The 25,220-nt window shown below is 42.3% G+C and overlaps 1 protein-coding gene across 3 annotated transcripts in view; it reads right to left on the bottom strand.

The window, feature by feature from the left end:
* Window positions 1–2,544: 2,544 nt before the first annotated feature.
* Window positions 2,545–25,220, bottom strand: part of snap25b (synaptosome associated protein 25b) — a 43,558-nt gene continuing 20,882 nt past the window's right edge. For 2 of the 3 annotated variants that reach the window (XM_035436003.1, XM_035436013.1), the window contains exons 2-8: window positions 23,965–24,099; window positions 21,348–21,389; window positions 14,055–14,103; window positions 9,166–9,283; window positions 5,839–5,964; window positions 4,655–4,799; window positions 2,545–4,067 (exon numbers count right to left, since the gene is read on the bottom strand). In XM_035436003.1, coding sequence (XP_035291894.1) covers window positions 3,999–4,067; window positions 4,655–4,799; window positions 5,839–5,964; window positions 9,166–9,283; window positions 14,055–14,103; window positions 21,348–21,389; window positions 23,965–24,036 — 621 coding nt within the window. In that variant the 5' untranslated portion in view covers window positions 24,037–24,099 and the 3' untranslated portion in view covers window positions 2,545–3,998. Of the gene's footprint in view, window positions 4,068–4,654; window positions 4,800–5,838; window positions 5,965–9,165; window positions 9,284–9,466; window positions 9,585–14,054; window positions 14,104–21,347; window positions 21,390–23,964; window positions 24,100–25,220 lie in introns of all 3 variants that reach the window. The other variant, XM_035436022.1, reaches the window with a different exon arrangement.

Raw genomic sequence — 25,220 nt, 5'->3', positions numbered from 1 at the left:
AAGTCTGTGACCCACAGACATCACCAGGCACTGAATATCTTCCCTGGTGGTGCTTCTTTGGTCTTCATGTTGAGAGGCAACAGCAACAGGCTCCAAATGCAAATTCCCAACTCAGAATCAACTCTAGACCTTTTGTCAGCTTTCTTGTCCGTGAACTAATGATGCAAAGACACACAGCTGGCCAAGAAACAGCTGAGCAGCCAATTGTCTGATTATGATTGCCCTCCTAAAATGGGGGGCCTATGTTAAAAAATGGCTGCAATTCCTGCTTGATTCACTCAATGTGGATGTAATTATCCGCAACTTAAAGCTGACAGTCTGCCTTTAATCCTCATTTAATGAATCTATACAATGTGCAGAAATTGATTTGTTTCTAAATGTGAAAAGACAACAGAAAGTGCGCAACTTTAAAACTCCACAGACACACATTGAAAAGATTAGAAGAAGGCTGTTGAGCGAGCAGGCCACCTCTCATTTGCGAATGACTCATTTACACTTCCTTCACTTTTCTTTCAGTTCAGAAAAGGATATGCCAATTATTTCACTTCATTTCTTGGCGTGTAGCCCATGTTCAGTGATACCTTGCCAGAGTGATTTTTTTAATCAGTGCAGCTCGCCGCCAAACAAAGAACAGTCAATGAATGAATCCGTATTTCCTGCACTGAACTTCAAGAAAAGTGGACTCAGAGAACTGGTGATGTCATGAAAAGTGCCTGTGATCAGTGAATCCTTGCCAATGCAACATTTAATAAGTGCAGTCCGCCCAGCTCAACACCATCTTTATTGTTTGAATTGGCTCTCCTTAGAAACATTCAGAGATTCTGCCCGCTGGCAGTCACAGAGGAAGTGAGTCTAAGAAGAATCATATGAACGAATCATTGTATGGAGGTGACGCAGTCAATTTAATTTGAGTAAAGTTACATGATTCGTTCAAAAAGAAGGAAGCATTCACCAACCAGTATTGCCAGCTGGGTTTTCAAAGATGAAATTGCTGGTGAAAAAATGAAAGCTGCGGGTGGCAGTTTTGGGATAGTTTTTTTTTGTTTTGTTGTAAATGTACTGTAGGTGTAGTCAAACACAGTGTACATTGTATATACCAGTAAACCTGGAAAAGTTTTTTTTGAACGCCTGCTCCCCAGTCACACCCCAAGCCTCCACAGGCTGAGTGCGTGTAACACAGCACCACTGATATGCACACACATTATATTTTTTCAAAAGCCTAAGTTGGGGGAGACCATGTTGTGCAGTCCGTACGGTGGTTGTCCTTGTGTGAGACGCACCAGTGTAAGAATCCCCTACGGTACCAGGGGTTTGATTTCCTGTCCTGACCCTCTGTACTCTGATTTATTTTACACTCTATGTGTAACCCACTCTGCTTTCTCCTATCCGTATAAAGAGAGTGAGTGAAATGGAATACATAAGGAAGGCAGACAGTCCTCTTTCCTTCTAGAGTTCATTAGAGTTCATTACCCCCATTCAGTCTCTATAAGCAGCTTGCATTAAGTCATGCAGAGGACGAGAGTATGGAAAAATGCAAGATGTGTTGTTATAAACAAAAATGACAAAACCAACTCAAGCCAAAAAATTACTAAAATGATTATCTTGGTGTCAAGGTTTGTGTATGTTGCCTAAAAGCTCAATTTGATAAAAGGTGACCATAAAACCTGGTTTGAATGGACGTTCCAATGCTGAACTTTGGTTGACACACACCAGTAATGAGTTTGACATGAGAAGAAGGATGCTTGTTTTGAAAAGACTGCCATACATATGGTTATGGCATTAAGATGAATGAAATCATGAACTCCAGTAAGTACTAAAACATTTAGGATAAAAACAACCTGGTGCCCTCCTATCCTCCTCCCCCAGGAAGCTCAAACTTAGCCACAAACAGATCTTTCCAGAAGACAGTGACCCAAGAAAAATTGACCAAGAAATGGTTAGTTGACCAAAGAATTACTTTTTCACTGGCCATCCCAATCTTCAGTCTTGAACTGGTTGAAAATCTGTAATTGGAATTGAAGTGTGCAGGTACACAAGCACAGCCTGAAGAATCTTGAAAGATTCTGTATGGAGGTATGGTAAAAGATCCCTCATGGTATGTGCACCAATTTTATAAAATTCAAGAGAAGATGATTCAGTAGTGTGATTTCTGCAAAGGGGAGTGTGCACACAGTAGTGAAAGCAGGGCTGACAATACAACACCTTTCTTTTCACGAATAGAATTGTTGCTTGTTACAAAGAAACTCACTGAGAATGCTGATTTCATTAGCATAAAAGAATATAAATTTCTGTTTTTTTGAGCAAACAATATAGTTTGTGACCTACGTTGTTTATTTTTTTAATACCTTTTTTGCTCATCTTTATCAAAGGTGCCAAAATTTTGGAGTGCACTGCATATACTATAATCGTAACATAATTGCTGTGATTAGAGTGAATACTCTAGTATCAGGTGTGATGAGTACTAATACTTCAGTAATTTGTGTAGACAGACCTCATCACGGAAGTGTTAGGACACTCCAAAGACGACCAAAATATTCACGCAAGTCGAGGTTTATTACTTTTATTCATTTCAACTAGCTACAAAATGTCAACCACTTCACAAACCAACAGGAAACATAAGGAGGGGTTATATCACATGCGTTGAGGAATTTTGATCTCACAGTTTAACCAATGTTATCATTCAGTTAAGGTATTATAACCATCTTTTTATTTGAAATACTCAACATCTCAGTGATTTGGTGTGCATAGCTCTAGGTACAGAAGCAACAAAAACGATTTGTATTTTCTTTGTTTTGTCGGGGGATTATTTCCCCCTCGATAACAAACCACACGTGGAGAGCAAACAAACAAGATACGGTCTTCTTAAAAAAGTAACATCTTTCGGAAATATGCACCTTATTTTTGCAGTCTTTTTTCATCGTGAAGAGCATCCAGACTCTATAATACAGTACAACAACCAGTCCCCCTCCTTTAATCATTTATTCAACAAATCCATTCAGCTGCATATTCATTTACAAAAAACAGGTCGTTGTTTGTGCTACAGCCTTATTGTATTTTTATTGTCATTTTTTTGAATTATTTTACAATGATGATCACGGTCCATGAATACATATCGACAGAGAGTGGCACTATTGCAAACTTGCAGGAACATGAGTACTCGCAACTGAGTCCTAGAATTCTGAGCATGCGATTATTGTCAGTTTGCCACTGCCATATTTTAAGATAACTTTTTTTTTTTTCCTTTTTTTTAAAATTCAACATTTTATTTAGAAGATTCTAAAATCTATCATTTGGTCATGCAATAATGCACAAATCACATCACTCGAAAAGTGCAATGTCTATTAACGGATACGTCATCTAGTTGCATGTTGCCTTAACACGGACTTAAAAAAATATAAATAAATAAATAAGTAAAAACATGATGAGGGAAAGAAACTGGGGGAACAACAGCTGTGAAATTTTGTCAGTCCTCGACGCTCTTTCACTCTCTCTCTCCTCCCCTCCTTCAGTTACTGCAGCAACACTGAAATAAGGAGCGCGGTAGCAGCGTAATGGGATGCCACGTTTTACTCAGACAATACTGAAATACTGATAAGGAAAAAGATTTTTGTATAGCATTCCTACAATAGTTGTCATCCAGCAAAGATATATATATATATTATATATAAATAATATAATATGTATATTATATATATATTTAAAAAAAAAAAGAAAAAGAATGAAAATTTCACGAGTGAGCTAGAGCCATCAAATCAGCACTATATACAACCTTTGGAAAGAGAGATAGACAGAAAAGGAAACCAGTTTACTAGGACTATCATTTAAAAAGCAGACAGACGACACAGAACGACGTTTACAATGGGGGTGGGGTTTGGGGCAAGGGGAGGGGGGGTTTGATATGTGCATGTGTGCAATCCTATTAGGTAAATACCATGATAAAAGCACGTTTGCACTGTTCCAGGAACAGTGCAGAGAGTGAGGACACTTCCTGTCTGAGCTTAGCCACTGCCCAGCATCTTCGTGGCCCTCTGGTTGGCTTCGTCGATCCTGGTTTTGTTGGAATCGGCCTGGAAGAGGAAAAAGGGGTTGGGTGGGAGGATGAGTTGTATTGAAGTCATGTTAAACTTGAGAACAACTTGGCAACACACAGTTGGCCATTTCCCAGCAGGGATAAGTTGGCCGGGCTTCCTCAGGTAACTACCACATTGGTTCCTCTCAGTGACATACCAGCCTCCCACAGACTACCAGCTGTCAGTGACAGAAGAGCAGAGACCAGAGGATATACGCAATACAAATTCTGAGCTGTTATAATCATATAGTAGACTGACCATGTTGAGGGTTTACAGGGCTGTTTATAGTGTCAGAATTTTCAGAATAGGTGTTGCTATTACGTTCTATAAAAGATGAACAATCACAGTCTTCTGTGAGAGCAGAGACTTCTGATTGGCTCACGCAAGTCCTTCATTGCCCACGCATAGTAGCTCCACTAATTGTTGCCTATGAAGCCTAACTGTCCTACTCCTAAATATAGCCAACCTCATGAGAATTTTAGAAAATGCCAACTTGAAGAACAGCAAAATAACTGAAAAATCCATTATAATTAAATAAATTAAGGAATAAATAAGGCCTGGGTGAAACTCGGCGTTTCCGGTACCTTCTCCATGATCCGGTCGATCTGCCGGTTCTGGGTATCGATCTCATTGCCCATGTCCAGGGCCATGTGGCGCAGGTTGCCAATGATGCCTCCCACCTGCTCCAGGTTCTCGTCCATCTCATTTTCTCGGGCGTCGTCCGTTACCCTGCAGGGAATACAGGGTGCGCCGACATTAGTGGCAGCACCAGGGTCGGGAGGCATGCTGTTTCTTCATGACATCATTTAACGTACGACACAGGGCCCGAAAGGTCTGTATATGGTAAAGAAGTAGACGGTATTTACAAACAAGAAGAAAAACGTATGCTTACCAGTCCCTTACCCTGGTGGAAATCATTTTTGCGTACACTTAATCCACAAGGTCAGATGCAGATCAATACATTGTAAGACCAGAGAAACTAAACCCAGTGTTTCAAATTCCTCTTACCATTCTCCTCTTACCCGATGATACCCACTGCTCGACAATTGGCTACGTCCCAGGTCATGCTGCGCTAGACACCAACTGCAGCTGGCGAACCAGCGGCGATTACTTTGAGTGAACGTCTCCACCCACCCCCCAAATTATCTCCCGGTCTGACCCCGCGTTTCCATACACGACGCAGCGATGAGTCAGAGTCTGACCGTTAGACGAATCACTCGTGTTTTGTACAACGTGACTCACACTGGTGTTTGCTGCTGCATTGAGAGGTAACGCCTGAAGGTTGTGTACGGTCACACACACCAATGCCCCGCAGGCATTAGCCGTTAGCCCCGGGCCTCCAGTCAACAGCGACGGCTCGCTTCCCCGTGGCCGTTGTACTGCTGCCGGTGCGGCCGCTGGTGCTGCCGCATTGAGACTGTCGGCTCCCGACACGCCTTCGTATCAGGGTTTTGGAACGGTTTTAATAATTAAAGGGGCGGAAACTGCTTCGTGCGCAGTGCTGAGGGATGCATTCCTACAGTCTGGCTCTGAGACTGTGTCGGTCTCAGTTATAGTAGCTAGGCTACGCATACTCACAGGGAAAGCTAGTTATGGAAAAATCTGTACTCCTTGTGTTGTCTGTATACAGTGAAGCGCAGTGAGTGGGGGGCAGTACACGGGGAAGAACAAGATGGCTCGGAAATAATTAGCCCAAGCGCACGCTGGAGCCTCACCTCCTTCGCACACACACGCCCACACACACACACACACAATAAGCGACTCTCACCTGCGGATGAAGCCCCCGCTGATGGCCATCTGCTCGCGCTCGTCCACCACGCGGGCGGGCTGGCTGGCCACCACTCCATCCTGGTTATTCCCCCAGGCCTTCTTGTAGGCGTCACTGCCCTTGAGTCTGTGCAGAGAGGGGGTGACGGTGACCACAGTGGGGCAAGCTTAAAATCGCCGCTACACTGGCTAGAATACGATTGACCATAAGACTATAAGACCAACAAGTGGACAGCTACATAAGTAAGGCATAATTATGAAAGTATATTATATTAATTCGTAAGTACTTTTTTTCTTGAAGGTTATAAATGATGCCACACTGATGACACCACACATCCATTAGAGTAAGCCCTGTACAGTGTAACCCATCTAGACAGTTATTGTTTTAGTACATTTTAGTACAGCATGTGTAAATACAATGGTTAATTTCCATCATGGTTAATCTCCACTCTGAAGGAGAAAGATAACATAGAGGACAGGTGGTGTGAGACAGACAGTATACGGAGAGACAGGACAGCTACAGACACCGTTCACACTCACAGGATGCTAGAAAAAAGTAACTTTCTGAAATGCGCTGAAATCTCACAGGTTAAGCACTTCAGAAATGATTATTCCTTAAATTATTTGGTAATCTAATTCCAGTAATAATAATAATAATAATAATAATAATAATAATAATATATTTTGTTGTACAGATATATCATGATGTACAATGTACAAAGATATTATGGTGAAGTCATGACAGTACAAGGGCTGACTGCAAGAAGACTACAGTGCTTTATTGAACAGAAGAGCAAGAAAGAAGCTTTCACTAAGGCTGCTGGTGCAATTAAGTACTATGCTAACAAGCTACTCACCAAGCGCTATTGATTTTCTATGACTTTTCTTGCTTTTATTGGCTAGTACCACAGTAGCAGTATTTGTGGGAGGTAACTGTTTGATTTTAATCTGTGATTGGTTCTTGAAGCTATAATGTACAATGCATTATTGATTAAGTTCATTATTTAGAGCTGATATGTGTTATGAAGCCCATTTCAAGTGGTGACGGCAAGTTGGAGTGAGCCAAAAGGGCACCTGCAGACACCAAAGGTGAATCTGAGGTACTCAAAAACTTGACATCTTGCTGAGGACAGCTGGAGGGACAATCATGTCTTCTCGCCCCTCAAACTTCAAATCGAAACGTAAATGTCAGATTACAATCAAAGAGTTTTCTAACACCCTCCCTCGCCCAAAATCTCAGACAACACAGAAAAATATGGATAGTATGGGTGTTATGTTCATGGCCTGTGGCCGAATAATATCGGCCGTCAACCCGAGTGCAGGTTCCCTTTCCCAAATGAAACACCAACCTCAAGTTTTTGCCTGTGCCAAAACCTTGTGAGGGAGAAACCGAGGCATGCTTCCAGTGAGCTGCTGTCCATCGGGCCTGTTTCTTTCTCAGTTCCTTTTCTGAACGTGGCACGCTAACATCTGTGCTGGCTAATGTTATTTGTGGAGTTAAGAGTTATTTGTTGAGTTCTTCACAGAGATGGACTCTGAAGTATGTGTTCTTCTTGTTTGAGCGTGTTTACATTCTCACTCAAGTGTTGGGGCCCAGCACAGAACCAGAGAGATTTTGGTGCCGTAGCAATTCCTGTGCACCACAGGACTATTTTTTATTTGATTTATGTATTTATTTGACCTGGACACTTTTCTACATGGATGGCATATATTGCACCAGATTTTAGCTTGAGGCCTCTATGTCTCCTTCCTTCAATTCACAGATTAATACATTAATTTGAGTATCCTCAATTTACTATACAATTATGTAAACAACAGTTATAACATTAAAATTGTATTCTAAAATGTTTAAAATCTTTATATTTACTCTCTTCACAAAATAAAATTCTACATTATCTTAGTGTATGTTTGCCTTCCAATGAATTACATACTGTATTTATTATACCTTCCATGTATCAAATAAGCAGTAAGAAACTAAAATTATGTTCCCAAAGGATGTGTTTAGCTACAATTTACATGTAAAAAAAGGATCAAGATCACAGCCGTCACTTTTATCTTGTCACCAGTACCACCACCAACAAAATCATTACCGGCATTATCATCATCATAATTTTATTCATCATTGGTTGCATCGGCATGCACTGCATTCAAGGGATTTGCTATCCAGCTGAGCATTTCATTGGTATTGATGGATACGCCATCAAGACTACGGGAGAGGATGCAGAGGATAGCTGGATACCATTCAAACAAGCTACTCTACACACCTTGCATATGTTCTGTCAGCATGTGCATGAGTGCTCGTGTTTGTACAAGATATTCAATATTTTAGTATTCAAAAAATACATTTCACACTGAAAACATGCATTATATGTGATATATATTATATCTTATTTTAAGCATGTACCTAAAAATTCTTATGTCAGTATGTTTTAAACAGAATGAAGCTTTCATATAAATGTATTTATATATCAGCTCATGCTAGGGTTGTGGGCCTAAAACTGTGGGGATTAGGAGAAACCAGAGAGGTGAGGTGAGTGATCGCTTGTGTAGAATGGGCGTGAGTAGAGTGCTCCCCCCTTCCCCCGACCCCCCAACCCCCCGTTCAACCCCTTGGGGCATCATGCTTCCCGAGAACCCTATGTTTCAACATCAGAGGGAAACTACCATCCGCACGTTACTGTATGAGGACACGCACCCTGTTCAGGGGGGTTTTCCATTTGAGCAACAAGCAGGGCCAAATCAAACAGATACAGCAGAACCAAGCAGCAGGATGAGTGAGCAGTCCACGGGAAACGCCACCAGCAGTCTTCACTCGTCCACCTTGTCATGGAACAATCGTGGAAATCGGGATTTATGACTGCGATGTGTTCCCTTCGGACTCTGTAACGCCCCCATCAAAGGCTGTCATATCCCGGTGTGCCTGTTGTAAAGACCTTTTAAATGTATATGTATATTGGCATTACATGTGGACGAGAGCAGAACGGGGCCTTGTCCCCCCCGAGAACGTGCGGATTGGGTGAAGGTGCTGAAACAGCGGCGGACTCGGTCCCGACCCGTGGATCACTGCAGCATGCCTCATTCAGAACCAGCGCTTCCCTCCGTAGGCCACGGGCTACGGGGTGGGCCCATCTGCATTTCGATGGGGTGTGTTCCACATGCCTCATGCTCGTCCTATCTCGTGTAAAACCCCCCCGCCTCCCCCACCCCACTGCTCCTCCCCTCTTCTGGGGAGGCCTCGGCTACCACTGGAGTGTATTGGCCATTAAGGAAATGAATTCTATGGTTTTTGGCAGGCAGGCAGGCAGGCAGGCAGGCAAGCAGCACCTACTTGTTACACGGACATGAACAAAGACCACAGAATTTTCCTAGATCCGTCAAATTCTTTTCTGCTTCCTTCATGTCCTTATTGATTTGGTCCATTCCTTCCTCGATGCGCTCCAGTTGCTCTGATTAAACACAAGCATTTTATCCCCCACAGAATGAAGCACGTGAGAAAAGAAAAGAAAAAAGAAAGAGAGGACAAAGAAGAGAAGACAAAAAAAAAAATTTCAGACATTCACTGTGACAAAAGGTACAACGTCGGACACCACCACACACGCAAGAGCCTAGGGCACTTGGACAGTACCTACTTGTTACAAGGACATACGAAAATGCCACAGCATTTCCCTAAATCTTTTAAATTTTTCTCGGCCTCCTTCATGTCTTGGTTGATATGGTTCATGCCATCTTCAACACGATCGAGTTGTTCTGGTCAGGACAAAGGGATGACAGCAGTGGAATGAATTTTATTGGCTCTACAACAGAAACATGAGTAATGAGCTCTGTGCTGTAATCAATAACTACAATGCATTTAAAAAGCTTTTATGCATTGGTATGGCACAGTGCGGTGTATGCAAGGTCTCCATTGTTAGAAAATAACCAAAAGTTCTCATATTAAAACCCAGAATATACTGAGCTGAGTTCCGTCAAATCAATAAATTACTTTTGACTGTTATGAGAAAGATATGAGAAGCCTGTCTTTATGTCATGACATCGCTCAGACGTTTTTAAAACAAGCAAACAGCGATGGCAACAACGATGGACACAACAAAAAAAGCAATAAAAAGGTTGTTGTGGCATCCTTCCATGGTTGCACAAGTGAATCTGCACATAGTATGTTGTGTACTGACCTCAGTAGTCACTTTAATTACCCCCGTGAAAGTGCAACAGGCTGTCAGTCTGCAGTGAGTCACCTAGTGCCCTGTCCACTGATTGGCTTACAGGGTTAGGAAGACCATATGTGTGCGTATGTCTGTGCAAGTGATGGATGACTCTGCATGACGTGGAGGTGTAGGTAGTGAATATCAGGTGGGGTGGCGGGGTCTACTCATGAGAACGGTGTAGTCATGGAAAACCACCCCTTCTGCCATTTTGGGGAAGGTGGGCAGGGGTGTGGAGTAGGGGCTTGTGTTGGGTGTTGGAGGACAGGGGTTGGGGGTTGTGGGGGGGAGGGGTGCAGGAAGGCTGGAGCCTACTGATTGATTACAAATTTGTAAAATCCCTGGGGTTCAGCAATGCAGAGTGTGTTTGCACAATAAAAAGAAATTCCCGCATATGTGGATAATGGCTTGAGCAGCAGAGAACAAAAGAGAGAGAACGGCTGAACCGTTTCGGCAGATTTTTTAGACTAACCAGATTTTGAGCTCCATATCAACACGGAACAAGTTAAAGGTGAAATATTTCATTATGAAGCACCTTATGAATATTCATGATTGGGCGTGCTCAAGGGAAATACGATGGATGGATACAATGCAGTAGCAATGGTTGCTCTGTCCCTGGGCAAGCCTTTTCAGAAAAATTCATAAAGTGTAATGCAGCACTGGAAACTCCTGTTACCAACCAGAACCTCCAGTTAGGAACTAGGGAGGGTGGAAGGAATACAGGAGCTCAACATCTGCTAAGTGTATATGATTGGTGATATTTGGTCATCTGATTTTAACAACTCCTTTTAAAGTTGGGACTTTAGTTGCTTTTCCACCGCATGGTACCGGCTCAACTCGACTCGACTCTACTCAACTTTTTTGGTTTCCCATCGGGCAAAAGTTGTGGATAGTACCTGGCACCTGGTACTTTTTTTGGTATCACCTCCATCGAGGTTCCAAGCGAGCTGAGGCGATACCAAAAGGTGACATGAAAACACTGCAGACCACTGATTGGTCAGAGCAATGCGTTTCATGTGGCGTCGCTATATGACGACAACCAGCTACATTGACGGGGGTACTGTCCTCAGTGGAAAACTAAGTACCTCCTACCAAAAGTGAGTAGAGTCGAGTAGAGTCGAGTCGAGTTGAGCCGGTACCACGCGGTGGAAAAGCGGCTTTTATGAGCGGGGTCGCTGAGTTCAGTACGGATTCTGCCCGTTTCTGCAGCAGTGCAGCCGTTCCCAACCTCCCGAATGCAAACAAACAGGCTAATAGGCTTTTGAGAGATAATCCCACAGAACAGGGAGACTGGGAGAGATTAGTGGTCAGGAAGAACATGACTGAAGGAGAGAGAGAGATCTTATCTCTGCGATAGCCAACAGGAAGTTGCTACCAGGTGGCGCTGTGCAAAGCTAACCCTTAAAGCTAACCCAAGAAGAAGCTATGCACTTCAAGCATCAGCAAACAGACAGGACAGATGAAGTATTATGCTAAAGCTACTGGAGTTAGCCAGGGGCTCAAAGTGGCCCTGATTCAGTCACAGTGAATAACGATTCCACGATTCCATGGAAAGCACTTAGTAGGGGCTCTGACATTTCCTGTATTTACACTCATGTGTAAATACAGTTTACATTTACACTGTGTTTTTATCTTGGATGCAGTTTTTATCTATATTTTCCACATGTGGCACACATGGACCTTCAAACGAGAAAAGTTAAATGCACTGATTGAAAACTTTTGATCACCGTTGCTTTGATCTGTTCCAGATTTTGAGGAAGTGTGGTTGAGCCCACTTTTGGTTAATTACTACTGGTAAAGCATCATAACCGCGGTTCACTGCCGAAGGGAGCCGCCTGGCTGACTCACCCAGTGACTAAGTGTCTAGGGCTGTAGTCACAAAATATCAAACTGGAATATTAATTATTGGAAACGATGCACTACTAAGATGAACTAGGGAGAAACAAGAGTATATAAGATGTATATTTGGGAAAAAATAGTATATCTTTCTAGCTGGAGGGCAGTTCAGCTTCCATGGATTTCTTTTCTGCAAAGCTGTTCTGGGTTTTTGGATGATGCATGCAAGGGAGAGCCCAACAGTAATTTAGACAGGCCCTTGTGAATAAGAATCGTTTCGATTATTTCACTCCGGGACCTGGGGCTCTAGTCATTTAAATCTCACGATTGATTGTGCGGGGGCTGTGTGGGACGACGTGACATCCATAATTCAGGCAACTGAAGGGAAGGCAATATGTAGCACTGCCAGATTAATTATGATTCCTCTTCCATATGGAAAAATCCACTTGTGGGTATAACACCTCTCACCCCTCCCTCCCTGAAGTACAGACTTAACCAGTATTCTTTGCTGCTGCCTTTTAGAGAAGAACTGTGGTCAAATGAAATTTTTGTCAAACTTGCTTTTCAAATTTTACATATGTAGGTGGTTCTGATGGACTATTATAAGAGACAAATCTGTCTCATTGATGACTAATGATTATTTTGTTCCTTATTCATACCAACCTTTAGTTGCACAACTACTAGTATAGGGAGCCACAATTTGCCTATTTGGAACAATAAAAAAATCAGCAATAATATATGTATTGGCATTTTGACTAGCTAATAGAAATTTTTAATTGAGTTCTTATTATTTGGCATGCATCAGAACCACCACAGAGTCTGTAAATACCATACAAACACAACATAGCACAAACTATAGATCTGAATGTACTACAACAGCCCAATAGGTATCATAGCAAAGCAAAGCATTTAACCAGGGATTATACAAAATTGAACAGTTATCACTGATGGTAAAGAATCTGTTTTGTCATTACCAGCAAAACCGATCGTTTTTACCCCCTTCATTAAGAGGGCATGTTTTAGCACATTAATCATTGTGCTACACCTTTGACATGCGGGCCTGTGGAGTCCTTGATGTTGAAGGATCCTTTTCTCCGTAATATAGTAGAATTTAATAAACAGGAACAGTTAACTCAAAGCCCTGTAAGAACGCAATGTTCACTGTCATTGTAACACAATGGCCTGGATTCGATCGACATTCTTTCTTAACTCTCACGCACAAACAAAGTGTTCGCTTATTTAATTCATGAAAACAGGTAGCCAAATTAGAAAAATTGCCAAAATTTCGGTGATTGCCAAATTCGCAAAACTGTATATAAAAGAAAGTAAAGGATGAATGTTGAATGAATCTCAATGTCAAAGCTGTTCCTAAAAGCAGTAGAAAAGAAGGCAGAAAATTACAGCATTTCTGTAAAATATGAGCAGAAATAACAGGCAATGATTACATAAGGTTTCAACAGAATTTCATCTGTTCTGGCTATTCTAATAAGATCGTCATTCCATGAAAAGGAGCATGATTCAAAATCGCTGATGCAGAATCCTAACAAAATTGTCAGGGACAACTTGCCCAATTAAATTACAATAAAAAGAGGCCATTTGATGCCTAATAATTAACATAATTACCTTTACTCTGAAACTCAGTTTCAACATATTTCTAATTTTTCAAACTGGTTTATTATTGTTTAAAGAAATCTGATATGACAGATATTGCTGTTAGTTTTTAAGTATTTTTTTCACCCCTGTCTAGAATGCCCAATCACGCCCTTGGAGAGTGCAGACATATGTCGTCTCCTTCAAGGCATAGGATGTTGTTTCTTTCCATTCTGTGGTCCACAAATTGAGCTTGCACAAACATGAGTTGGAGGACATGCAGCTTAATAGGTGAACCGCAAGTGACCAATTCACCAGCAGGGGTCACTGCCATGTGATGAGACACCATCATCCGGGGTGCTGAATCCATCCCTTCCTGGACAATGCTAGTTCCAATTTCTTGACACTGCGGCTACAATACCAGACTGTGGCAGCAACGTGTTATTTAACATTTACATTATGAAGCAGTACACTCCCGTAAAGGTCCAAAATTGTGATTAGCAATATCAAGGTCCTGAACCCAGAAGGGTCAAAAACACATCATTAACAATGAAGAGGAGTTGACCTTTGACCTTTGCAGTTTCAGACTTACCTCCCTGCTCGTCCAACATGACAAGAGTCCTGATACCAGCATCTTTGCTCTACTCCCCGAGAACCACAGCAAGGAAAGGTGGAGGAGACAGCCGAGGTGAAGGAAAGAGAGAGAGAGAAAAGGGAAGTGAAGAAAGATCTATAAGGGAAGGACACTCATGAGTTCAGAGGAAAAAAATGGTGGAACCAAGTTAGCACTAAGCAGGAAAATGATGTCACACATTGCCCGAGAGCAGCCCAGTTTCACATTATAACAAGTGTCCTTAACGTGACAGCAAAGGTTAGCAGCAGGCCTAAAGTGGCATTAACTGGCGAAACCCACAACCATCTCACTGATTTACAATGATGGAATGAGTGAGGCTTCTCAATATAATGAATGGTTACCATTAGCCTTGTCTTAACCAAGTGATAGAATTTCCTCTCCATAAAATAATTGCCTGGTTCAAATGAATGAGTCACTGATAACACAAGAAACAGCTTTGGCCATTTAGGTTTTTTGTGAAGCCCCACCCACTCATCTCTGCTGTATTGTTATTTTGATAAGCACACATTGTTTTTTGATAATTGATTTATTTGTTGGGCGGGGATGGCTGAGTTCTGAAAGCACAATTCCTTTGGAGAATCTGTCTGGAATTAAATTTACAGTTTGAGCCCAGAACACAAAAAAAAATGTATTTAATTATATTTTTTAACCACCTCCATGACTGGAAATGTTACAAAAGAAATTACTAGATTATTTAATATAATATAATAATTCCTAGCCCCACATTGGTAGGATGAGCTATGAGCTACCTACACTAGTCAGGACTGTTGAGTTTCTGTCTGTCTTTAGCAACTCCCCTTCACACCTCCCCTTCATTCCTCCCATTGCTTTCCAAAAGCACTTACCCCCCACCCCCCCAACCCCCACGCAGAGTTTCCGAAAGCATTTCTGACAAACATGTCCCCATCTTCAAGTTAGACAAATGAATAGTCAAAGAAGGTTCATCCTTTAGTCCCTGCAGTGTACAGAGATTGCTCAAACAGTAGGCGCCCTCCAGCAAACTTGAAAAAAATGCACAAATTCAAAAAGAAAATTATAGCTGCTGCGTTTTTGTTTGTGTCTCTGTGTTCAGTTACGTTTTGAATGTTTGAAGCCACAGATGGAAAAATTCTGTAAATGCAGTTTGGTGCAATGAAAAGTGTTGCCTCAATGAAATCATATGCGGCATCATTATTTTAATTGGACTGTGAGCTCAGAGGCCAAAGCTGTCTGTAAAAACAGAATGGGGATTAAGAATCATGAATGCGGCATTTGTACACTTCAAGGACCTTGTGAAATAAAATGAAGTCTGTGTCGAGTTTCCATAATTCATTGAGTTTATTTTTGGCTGGACCGCAACAGCGGGGCCAGCCCTACAAACGCGAATGTCTGTAACTGAGTGACTGAGTGATGAAGTTACACCACTGGTCGGCTGAGTTATGAAGTTACACCATTGGTCGGCCGGATCATGTGTGTTAGGTCCAGCCATATACTAGGTTTTAACCTGGTCTCGTTGTCTTAGTTCCGGAGTGCTTTCTGTTATTCGTACTGGAATCCTGTAGCTATCCTGCAGTTCAATAACAAATCAATTACTGAAATGTCCAAACATTTGGGTATTATCTCAGCTATGGGTGAATGTAACTCAATACACGTGAACTATAACAACTGCCTAAAAACATCCTTGACACATTCTGTGAATGTTGAATGATTGACAGCTTTAGATACAGGTCTCCCTGTCATTTGTACTTAAACATAATAGCAGGTGAAGTTGGGTGACAGGAATTCACTACGGGGTTAGACTGAAGGGTTTATTTTTTTCTATAAATACAAGCTTATATAACTCAGTTCATTTAAATAATATGAGCTCTAATTAGGAATTATTGAGCAGGAGGCATTGTTTTGAGCTTACCCACAAGGCAATGTGCCGTTTTGCAGAACATCCTCTCAGGGAAAAATGCTACATCAGCTACAGCAGAAAGTATATACACTGCACCAGATATTCCCGTATGCGACTGCCTCACTTACTGTGTGGCTGCCTGCCTCCCCCTTGAAGGTGAAGGCGCAATCAATTACAGTCAGCGCTTTTGCAGTGAAACTAATACTTGACCTTTTAAGGCTTGAAAATAATACAAATCTGATGGCTGGAGGCAGGATCTCCGCATTGAAAGGGGCCAAACGAAACTGATAATTAAAACGATCAATTCTATTCAGCCTTGGGACTGCGGCAGTCACTTACAGTACTCAGCTGAATGGTAGACATAGATTACCTCACACTGTACATCCAGCAATGGCCCTTCCTAAAGCAGCGTGCCATGCTCAATCATTATACACAGGCCCCACTGACTGTACATGCATATTTTATAGCCTGTCTCCAGTACTAGTGTCCATTACCCTGCAGTCATCTTCCATTTCTGTACTGCTAATTGGAGAAAAACATGATGTGAAAATATCATGATTCGGGGGAGTGAACACAGCCAAAACACCTTGACAATCTCCTGCCGTGGGAAGGGCTGTGATATGATTTTTAATAAATCTGAGGCAGTTAAATTAGTTCACTTGCAGACAGTGCTCAATTTGGATTGGATCACATAAAAAACCAAGGATGATTAACCCTATGGCAAAAAGTGCAACTCCAATCCATTGCGGGGATTCGCTGAGGCACTGCTCTAGTGCTACAGCCGTTCCGGAATGATCCAGGGGAAAAGCCTCAGCCCTCGCCTGTCCCTGTATTTCCCAAAATACTCCTGCTCTGCTCAAAATCTCAGTTTCAGGGTGACTCTTTTTCTGTAAAAAAAAATACAGATGAGCCAGTGTGTGCCATGCCTCTGATGCAGTGCAACTTCAAAGGTGCCACGTGCCCTTTTTGAACAGAGCCCAGTGAACGAAGGCACATGGTATAATATAAAGGATCAGCTACCTCTCTGACGGGAAAACACACAGGGCAAATTAGCAAAATTGCTCGGGCTGTGCGACCTACTTCTTACTCACACTCTTGTTGAAGGACATTACATAAAAGCAATGGCTTAAGGGACTAAATCAAGGGGTTTTGGTACAGTGAGGCATAAAATCAAAATGGTGGAATTGTGGCTTTCTTTGCAAAATACTGGACAGAAGGCGCTCTACGCAGGCGCACAATCAACAAGAAATATTGCCTATAGCTGTCACAATTTGCATCAGTGTATTTTGACCAATCCTTCAGGCAGTGGAGTGTGTCTGATCTGCGAGTCTGGTAGGCTGAAACACATTTCAGACGATGCCCATGCTAATCTCCCTGGAATCAGGGAACGATGATGTAATGGCATGTCACTGCTCTCTTCATCGCATTCTACTGGTTACCAGGGGTGCATTCCAACTGCTTATTCTTTTCTCCTTTCCTTGTCTCCTTTACAATTGGAATGTACCCATGTTGACAATGCGTGATACCAGATGTCAATTTCACATATTTTTTGGTCCATTAGGCCGTCCATACTAGGAAAGGAGGCCAGGAAAGGAAGCAAGGAGGTAAAATATAAGCAGTTGAAACGCACCCCAGGTCTCTGGTCTGAGCTTACGGAACAGCAAAAGGAACTGCACCCTCTTACCTACAATCTATTAGGAAACCTCACACTCCAAGCCTGGCTGCTCCACTGCACACTACTAATGGTTGTGATGCTGATAACTTTGTTTTATCCCAAATGTAGGATTTAACTCTGTGAGAAATTTTGTGCTATCTATTTGGATAAGAGTGTGTGCTGAATGCCTAAATGTAAATGATGGGACCATCTTACACTACCCGATCATCCAAAATTTGAGAATGAAGAAAAATTAGCAACAAAAAAAATAAAATAAAATAAATAGACAATTTTCAGAATTGAACAAAAAGCAAGTCAGGACTAAGCCACCCTATCTTACATAGAAAACAGGAAGACTTCCGCAGCATCTGGGGAGCATTAGAGGGAGAAAGTCTTCCCGGTTACTGCTGGCATTCAGGATTTTTCCAAATGACTATGCAGCTCAACAGACGAAAATACAGTGGAAGTTGCTTCTCGTTTACTAACATATAGATGAAAGAAAATGTTAGGCATGCTCAGGGCTCCAAAATATCATTATCAAGACTGCACAATCCTGGTAAACATCTAGTTTATCCACTTTCTGAGACATAATCCCAGTGTTTCACCATGAGAATTTGGGGTGGGGGGGGGGGGGGGGGGGAGGGGGTGGTGTTGGGGGGCTGCGGTATAAGCTTGGTTCCCGCAGGTTCATGACAGGAAGACTGAGCTTTAGCGAAAGCTTTATTGATTTTATCTGCATTGAGCACTACTACACTGATCCTCAGTCTAAGAGGCTTCCGTAACACACTGTCAATCACCCGTGTCAATGAGGGAGGGACTGGTGAAAACTCTGAGCCAGTCCTTAAATACTTCTGAGAAACGCATTTTAAGATGGACTTCAAGAAGCCCTTAAAATCTTAAGTTCTGTATTTACTTACTGACCAAACGGAAATAAAACACTTGTAGTCTTTAATTCTGTGCATTGGGTGAGAGGCAGGAATAAACTCTGGACAGGTCACCCATAGCAGTACAGGTATTTATGCATTTCTCAAACCCAGACTACATGTATGTACATATGCAAATTATGTATGTACTATTTATATGTATGTATTTCAGTTTGTGGATATATATACAGCTTGTATACAAGGATTTGCATCCATAGTGTAATATGCATATCAGATAATGCATAGCACAGCATATAAAAATGTGATAATTGACATGCTTATCGCCGTGAGCAGTTATGCGGGGCGTTGTCCTCATCAGCCTGTATTGGGTATTAATCGATACCCTGCTTGTAGCTTATCTTTGCTCGTCTGCGACCTCTGTGAACAGCCGTATACCTCACTCTGCCCCCCCTCCTCCCGCCCCCCCGCTCCCCCAGACTTAGGGAGGTGCTCTCGGGCTGTGATATGAGCACATTGAGCTATGATCGATACGGCCTTCTGGGAATGCGCTGCAGAGGCCCAGCGTGTTCCCAGAATACGTCCCGCTCCCCATCCCCGCCCCCCGCCAGGTTTCTCGTCAGTAGATATCGGCTTTGTCTGCACCAGCCAGATCAGAGCTTTTGTTCAGAAATCGCGTTGGGAAGCTGAACTGATTGTGCTGTTTTGCCGGGACTTCGTTCGCTCGGGGATTCACCCGAGGCCAGGCCGTCTCTCGACGATTCCCACGTTTCAATCAACATTTGTCCTCAAGCTTTCCTCGCAATCGTATTTAGGTTTTTGCATTCTTCCTAAAAAACTGTCTGGCGAGTTCAGCAATAAGAAAAATTAAAGAACTGTGTTTGCTGAAAATAATTGAAAATTAAGTCAAAACTGAGGGCAAATGGCTCAGGCTGATAGCATACCAAGGAACAATAAGAGAACTTTACTTTATCCTGATCCTTTATCCTACTGCCAAGAAATGCATCTTATTAATTGTTGATTTAATGTAATTTAATTTATTATGATGCAAATAAATAAGCAACAAAAGTGTTTGCAATATGGAGCAATAAGTGCAGCTGTACAACAGAAAAAAAACCTTTAAGATTTTGACTCATTATCATCGAAATGTGGTTTCAGTCAAAATCACCAAGTCGTTATTCAAAAAAAAGTAATAAATAAATAAATAAATAAATTGACCAGATCAATCTGGCACCAGATTGCAATAAATTCACTGTTGGATTCCATCGAAATAGAAGTTGTTAATTATTGTAATATCCCACCAGATTAACACACGACTGTTTTGCCTATTAACCATTTTATATTTTTATTCTTGAAGAGTACTTCCTCTGGAGTTTACTCAATGGTTTTTTCATAGGCCTGAGGTCCCAGAGGGTGCTGGCCCCGATTTAACTCAGGCTACTGATCCACAAAGGTTGAGATCAGTGGGTCAGTACAAACAGCCGAGGCTGTGTTCACATGCGGGTAATGCACCTGGGGTGGCTTTAGGACTCCTTCAAAGGAAGCCGTGAGTGTCTCTGCCTTGATCTCTGTCCCGTTTGACCTTTGACCTTTAAACTTTAACCAGCTTGACCATTCTAAATCTTATCTCTTTTCCTCCTTCCTGCTCTTCATCTTCCTCTATTGATCTCTATCTTCAGAATCAATAATGGTTTTCCCCTGCCCCTTCATTAAAAAAAATCTGAGGGGCATACTTCACATCTTATATTTTGGTCTCAAAACATTATTATAACAAAATAACATATTCGATTTCTGAGCTACTCAGTCAGTAAAGGAAATCAGAAATGCAGCCAAACACTTTTTAGGTTTTATCCTAGGCAAAGTCATTAGCCGACTACAGCTTGCAGGGATAGGAAGGGCTTAAGCTGGCTAGGGTCTCATAAGTCAATGCTGCATTAATTCCTCTTTGACGACACGCTAGGCACCCACAGGCTACTTCCCTGCAGCTTAAAAGCTCACAACTTGACTGCATTGTGTGGGCCTAATATTGCAACCGTAGAGTGGAAAATACTTGAGTAAATTTTTCCAAAAGAAAATTAAGCAAACAAAGCAGCAAAAGACCTAATAATTGCGGCCCAAAACTAACAATTACTGTTTCTCTGCATCTGTTTATTTTTCCTAAAGGAGCATAATTCAAAAAAGAATAAGTGGCACTAACTTTGCTAAAACAGTTCTTCCAGTAAGCACTGGGTTGCCTGACTGAATTTAATGCTATATCTCCATATCTTTTTGTTGGGTGGTCCACAAATTAAATATACAAACCTGCCAAGGTGAAGTGTACAAGTTGTATATGTTACAATAATGCTATCGTGCTAGCCGCTGAACCTAGCTATCAATGCCATTGAGCAGCTTTGTTCAGTCCTAGGAATGAAATCATACTCGAAATTTGTAGATAAAAATTATTTTTCGATGAAAATAATTATTTGTGAAATCTCTGCAATGTACACATCATGTATAAGGAAGGATAGGTGTAAAACAACTAAGACAGAGTGTTTGTTTCTAAAATACGTGCTAAGAAATTTTGAAGTTCCAGTGATGGTTTGCAAATAATTGATAGGATACAAATAACCTTTTACTTGACATGAGGGAAATCAGCGTGTCGCTGCTAACCAAGCACCTCTTAGCCATCCCCCTGCTTGAGGTTCAGTGGATGCAAATAATGATAGCACGTAATCCCCGAGAGAAATAACGCTAACTGCCTTGTGGCGATGGTTTAAAAAAAATGTGCTCCTTTCAAATGCATCCCCCTTCACACGAAGTGTGTATGAGGGGAAATGTGATATTCTGAGAGGCTTCCTCACCTCTTCCACCAGCTGCAGCATGCGGCGGGTGCTCTCCAATGACTGCAAAGAGAAGAAGGGAACAAAGTTAAGAGACTTTCCTCCGAAAATGCTGTCACAATCGTTCCTGTCACACTGGGTTCGTTTGAGAATGGGGCTCGGAAGTTATATTGCGGTAGGAACAAACTCTCTAGCTCACAAACAACAATCCACCAACTGGCTGTATTTCAATATGAGGGTGCAGCAGTGAGAGCTCCCTGGATTCAATCAACCTGATGCCTTTAACTCTGACACACAATTAAACCCAAGTCTCTGTTTTTTTTTTTAAGAAAACTGTTTTGCCAATTCAGCCATCGCAAAAGTTAAGTTTGTATATAGTGCTTGTGAAGAATAACATAGCTCTTGCATCCACAAGCAAAAAATGGTCAAAGTTAAGGACGAATGTTAATTGGATCTAGGCCTCTCTACCCTTCCCTTCAGGGCTCCAGTGCGTCAAGCCAGGCAGTGGAAACTTGGCAGATTGCCTGTTCACTGGGACAAATTAGCATGTTTTAATATCAGTCAGGGCCGACATTTTAGAACTACCCACACAGCCCGATTAGGCCCGCGCTCCGATTCCTTCTGATTCCGCACTAGAAGAACAAAATGAATGCTATTATGTGGCGAGGGCTACAATACAACTGCTTACTACTGAGACCATGAACTATGTTTGTGCATTGCTTTTTTATTAAAAAATTTCATTTATGGTGTGCTAACCCTAACCCTCACTTCTCTGGTCAGGCATGGCCAGAACTGCTTCAGGAGCCTACATAACAGGCGAGAGAGGTCCTGTCACTGTCATTCACTTTCATGCTTTTTATGCATTCAGATCCCAATGCCTGACATTTAAAGCCACCCAACTTAAATGAATTTGTGACTCTTCAGCCACTTCACCTCAGTCCTTCAGCATGCCATGTTAGCATCCTTCAGCACACCATGTTAGCATCAAGGCAGATGTAAATATACTTGTAAGTGATAGGACTTTGAGGTGTAAGAATTGTGGATATCTCCCAAAATACAGCATGTTGTTTCAATTGGTGTTCCTGAAACAGCCATGGTAGAAGTCCTAAAATGTTATTTGAATTTTTATTTGGGGAAGTGCTGCCCTGTTGAAAAGACTGATGGACTCAGAAGAGTGCCTCATAGAGAGTCCAGTGTGCGAAGTATAGCTCATAATTATCTCTAATGGAGGAAGCAAGAAAATTACAGGGATTGTAACTGCAGCACAGGAACCTATAACTGTGCAGAGCCAAAGGTGTTTCAGCGAGTAGGACTTAATTTATGGGGTGTGTTTGGATTAGTGTGTGTGTATACCAATATGTGTTTTGTGTGTGTTAGTGTGCCAAATCCATAGGGCCCATTGTATTTGTGTATGTTTTTTAGTGTGTATGTATGTGTTTGTGTATGGCTCAATGTGTGTATAGCTCAGTGTATGTGCCTGTTTGTGTATTTGAGTGTACGTGTGTATTTTATTGTGTGTGTTTGTGTGTGTGTGTGTATGGCTTGGTGTGTGTGTTTTATTGTATGTGTGTGTGCGTATGGTGTGGGCGTGCGTTTTGTGTGTGTTATTCCGCCAAGTTCAAAGTGTTTTATTTTGTGTGTGTGTGCGTGTGTTTTATTGCGCGCGTGTGCGTACGGCCCTGTGTGGGCGTGCGTTTCGGTGTGCATTGCAGAGGGTGCTGCAGTGGGCGTGGGACTGCAGTGAGCCAGCCGCGCAGCCGCTAGCAGCCCTGCGGTCAGGACGGCTCGGGCAGATTTACTGCCTCCCCCCCATGCGCACGCGTCTCCGCTGGATTGCATTAACTTTTCATGCATTTTTAATAAAGCCATTTGAGCAAAGTACATTTTCCTGCACGCCGGAATCACGACTTCTTCCATTATCATTAAAAACAAGGACGGCGGTGTGTTGCTCGTTTTTCAGTTGACAAAAGAGAGCCAGAGAAACGGAACTACGGGGCTGAAACGAACGCGGGGAATGGAGAGGGAAGGCTGCTGGGGAGCGGTTTTGCAGCACCTAAAATCATCGGCACCCATGGCTTAATTCCCTCCTGCACTTAATCTGGGAAAGCCTCACTATTATCTTCACTCCAGGAACCTACATGTATGTATTTGAATGCTGCTTTTAACTGCTGTGGTAATACAGCATTTCAGTGCCTCACAATCCTGTGGAGAATATTCATTTAGCCGTTAGCAATGCGCTAAATTTCTACACCTGATCTAACACTTACTCAAATGAATAGCTTGTGCTGCCTGGGCTAGTGCCAGGGCTGATGAAACTGCAGTACTTGAGAACAGTCACTGCAGGTCAGGGGAGGCCCTGTTATATGCAATCAAGAGAGGCAAACAAAGAGCGGGGACGCTGTCGTGTTTTTTCCTGCGTTACTAAGTTTTTGTTTCCAGATAAGGCGCTAGTGCAATGGCTCCCAAACTGTGGGTTGGGACCTGTTAATGGGTCAGGAGACACGTTTGCAAAACACACCGCTTCCATAGAGATCCATACTCATCAATCACAAGCTATACCATGGTCAGAGACGTAAGCACTTATCTAAATTAATATTTTTACTTCTTCTCCCAGGGTTCAAAGGTCGGTTGTACTTACCTCATCAGCCAGCTGGTCCGCACGCTGCTGCATGTCGGACAGCTCATTACGCATGTCGGCGTCTTCTGCCATGGCCGCTGGATATGTTGATCGGCTCTTGTCTTTGAATGGGAAATGTGAGTCTCACCAGGAACACTGTAACGAGAGGGAGGAGCCAGAGTTTTAACGATAATCATCATTGTCCATCTCTGGCAACTCAAAGGAGGAGACAAAACATTCACTCAATCGCAATTATAGATGGGCTGGGATTCAGTCAATATTTCTAGTCGCATTTCGCAATGTATTTGCAAATTGCAAGTTAAGGACATGCATTGATTGAAAACAGGCATGAGAGAACATAACTATCGAGCTATTAAACTCATCCAGGCTCATCGTTAATGCCTACTGCCCTATCTTGGGGTAGCATATCCAGCTGTTACATTGGCCCTGGTGGTAGTATTGCCTGAATGGTTTAGTAGAAAACCTAGAACCATCTGTAGTCTTGACAATTCAAGGACAACACAATCACTAGTATGCCAATAAAATCTAAATGTATTTTAACCATTGTCTACATTATGTAAAATATCCAAGTAAAAAATGTTTCAACAACTAACGCTAAATGTTTTTTGAACTGTCTTTCACATTGTAGAAGAAAAAATAACAAAAGAAGATGATGCAGAGAAAGCTTTCCAGTGGGAAGTGAAAATCCAGGAAGCCCAGAATCTTATCGCTATAGAAACAAGGGAAGCAGTGCTATCTAAACATTTCACAGCTTGCTGAGATAAACTCAACCCATACACGGAGGAGGCCCTGTCTGATGACTTATATCCGAAGGGACGTGCTAATCCCAAGGGCACCCGAACGCCCCGTAAGGGGGAGGCCATTTTCCGGTTCAGAAACAACGCCGGTGCCTCAATGACAGTGGAATGCCTTTAATCAGACCCTTGAAGAAAACCCGGTGACCGAAGTCACTGTCCCATTAAAATTGCCCGCTGAAACGTCAATAGCTTTAATTCCAGCCAACCGCTCCACATCAAAAAGCCGGCCCGGGCGCCTGCAGCGCCGCGTCTCAGAGACGTCACAGACACGAACATGTCTGCTCTCCAGGATAGCACGACAAACCCAATCGTGGAGGCTGGCAGTAAAGGAATTTCATCACTTTTACAATTTTTTCCCATTGATGCAAAAGCTGGTTCCATCCCTTTAAGATCGTAGCATAAGATGAGATGCATGGCACTGGTACATGCAATCCCATAACGCAAAATGTCCACGCACCC

Source organism: Anguilla anguilla, chromosome 1 (assembly GCF_013347855.1).
Source record: "Anguilla anguilla isolate fAngAng1 chromosome 1, fAngAng1.pri, whole genome shotgun sequence".
NCBI classification, from domain to species: Eukaryota; Metazoa; Chordata; class Actinopteri; order Anguilliformes; family Anguillidae; genus Anguilla; species Anguilla anguilla.
The sequence above is the reverse complement of the archived record's forward strand: the minus strand, read 5'-3'. Positions and strand labels throughout refer to the sequence as shown.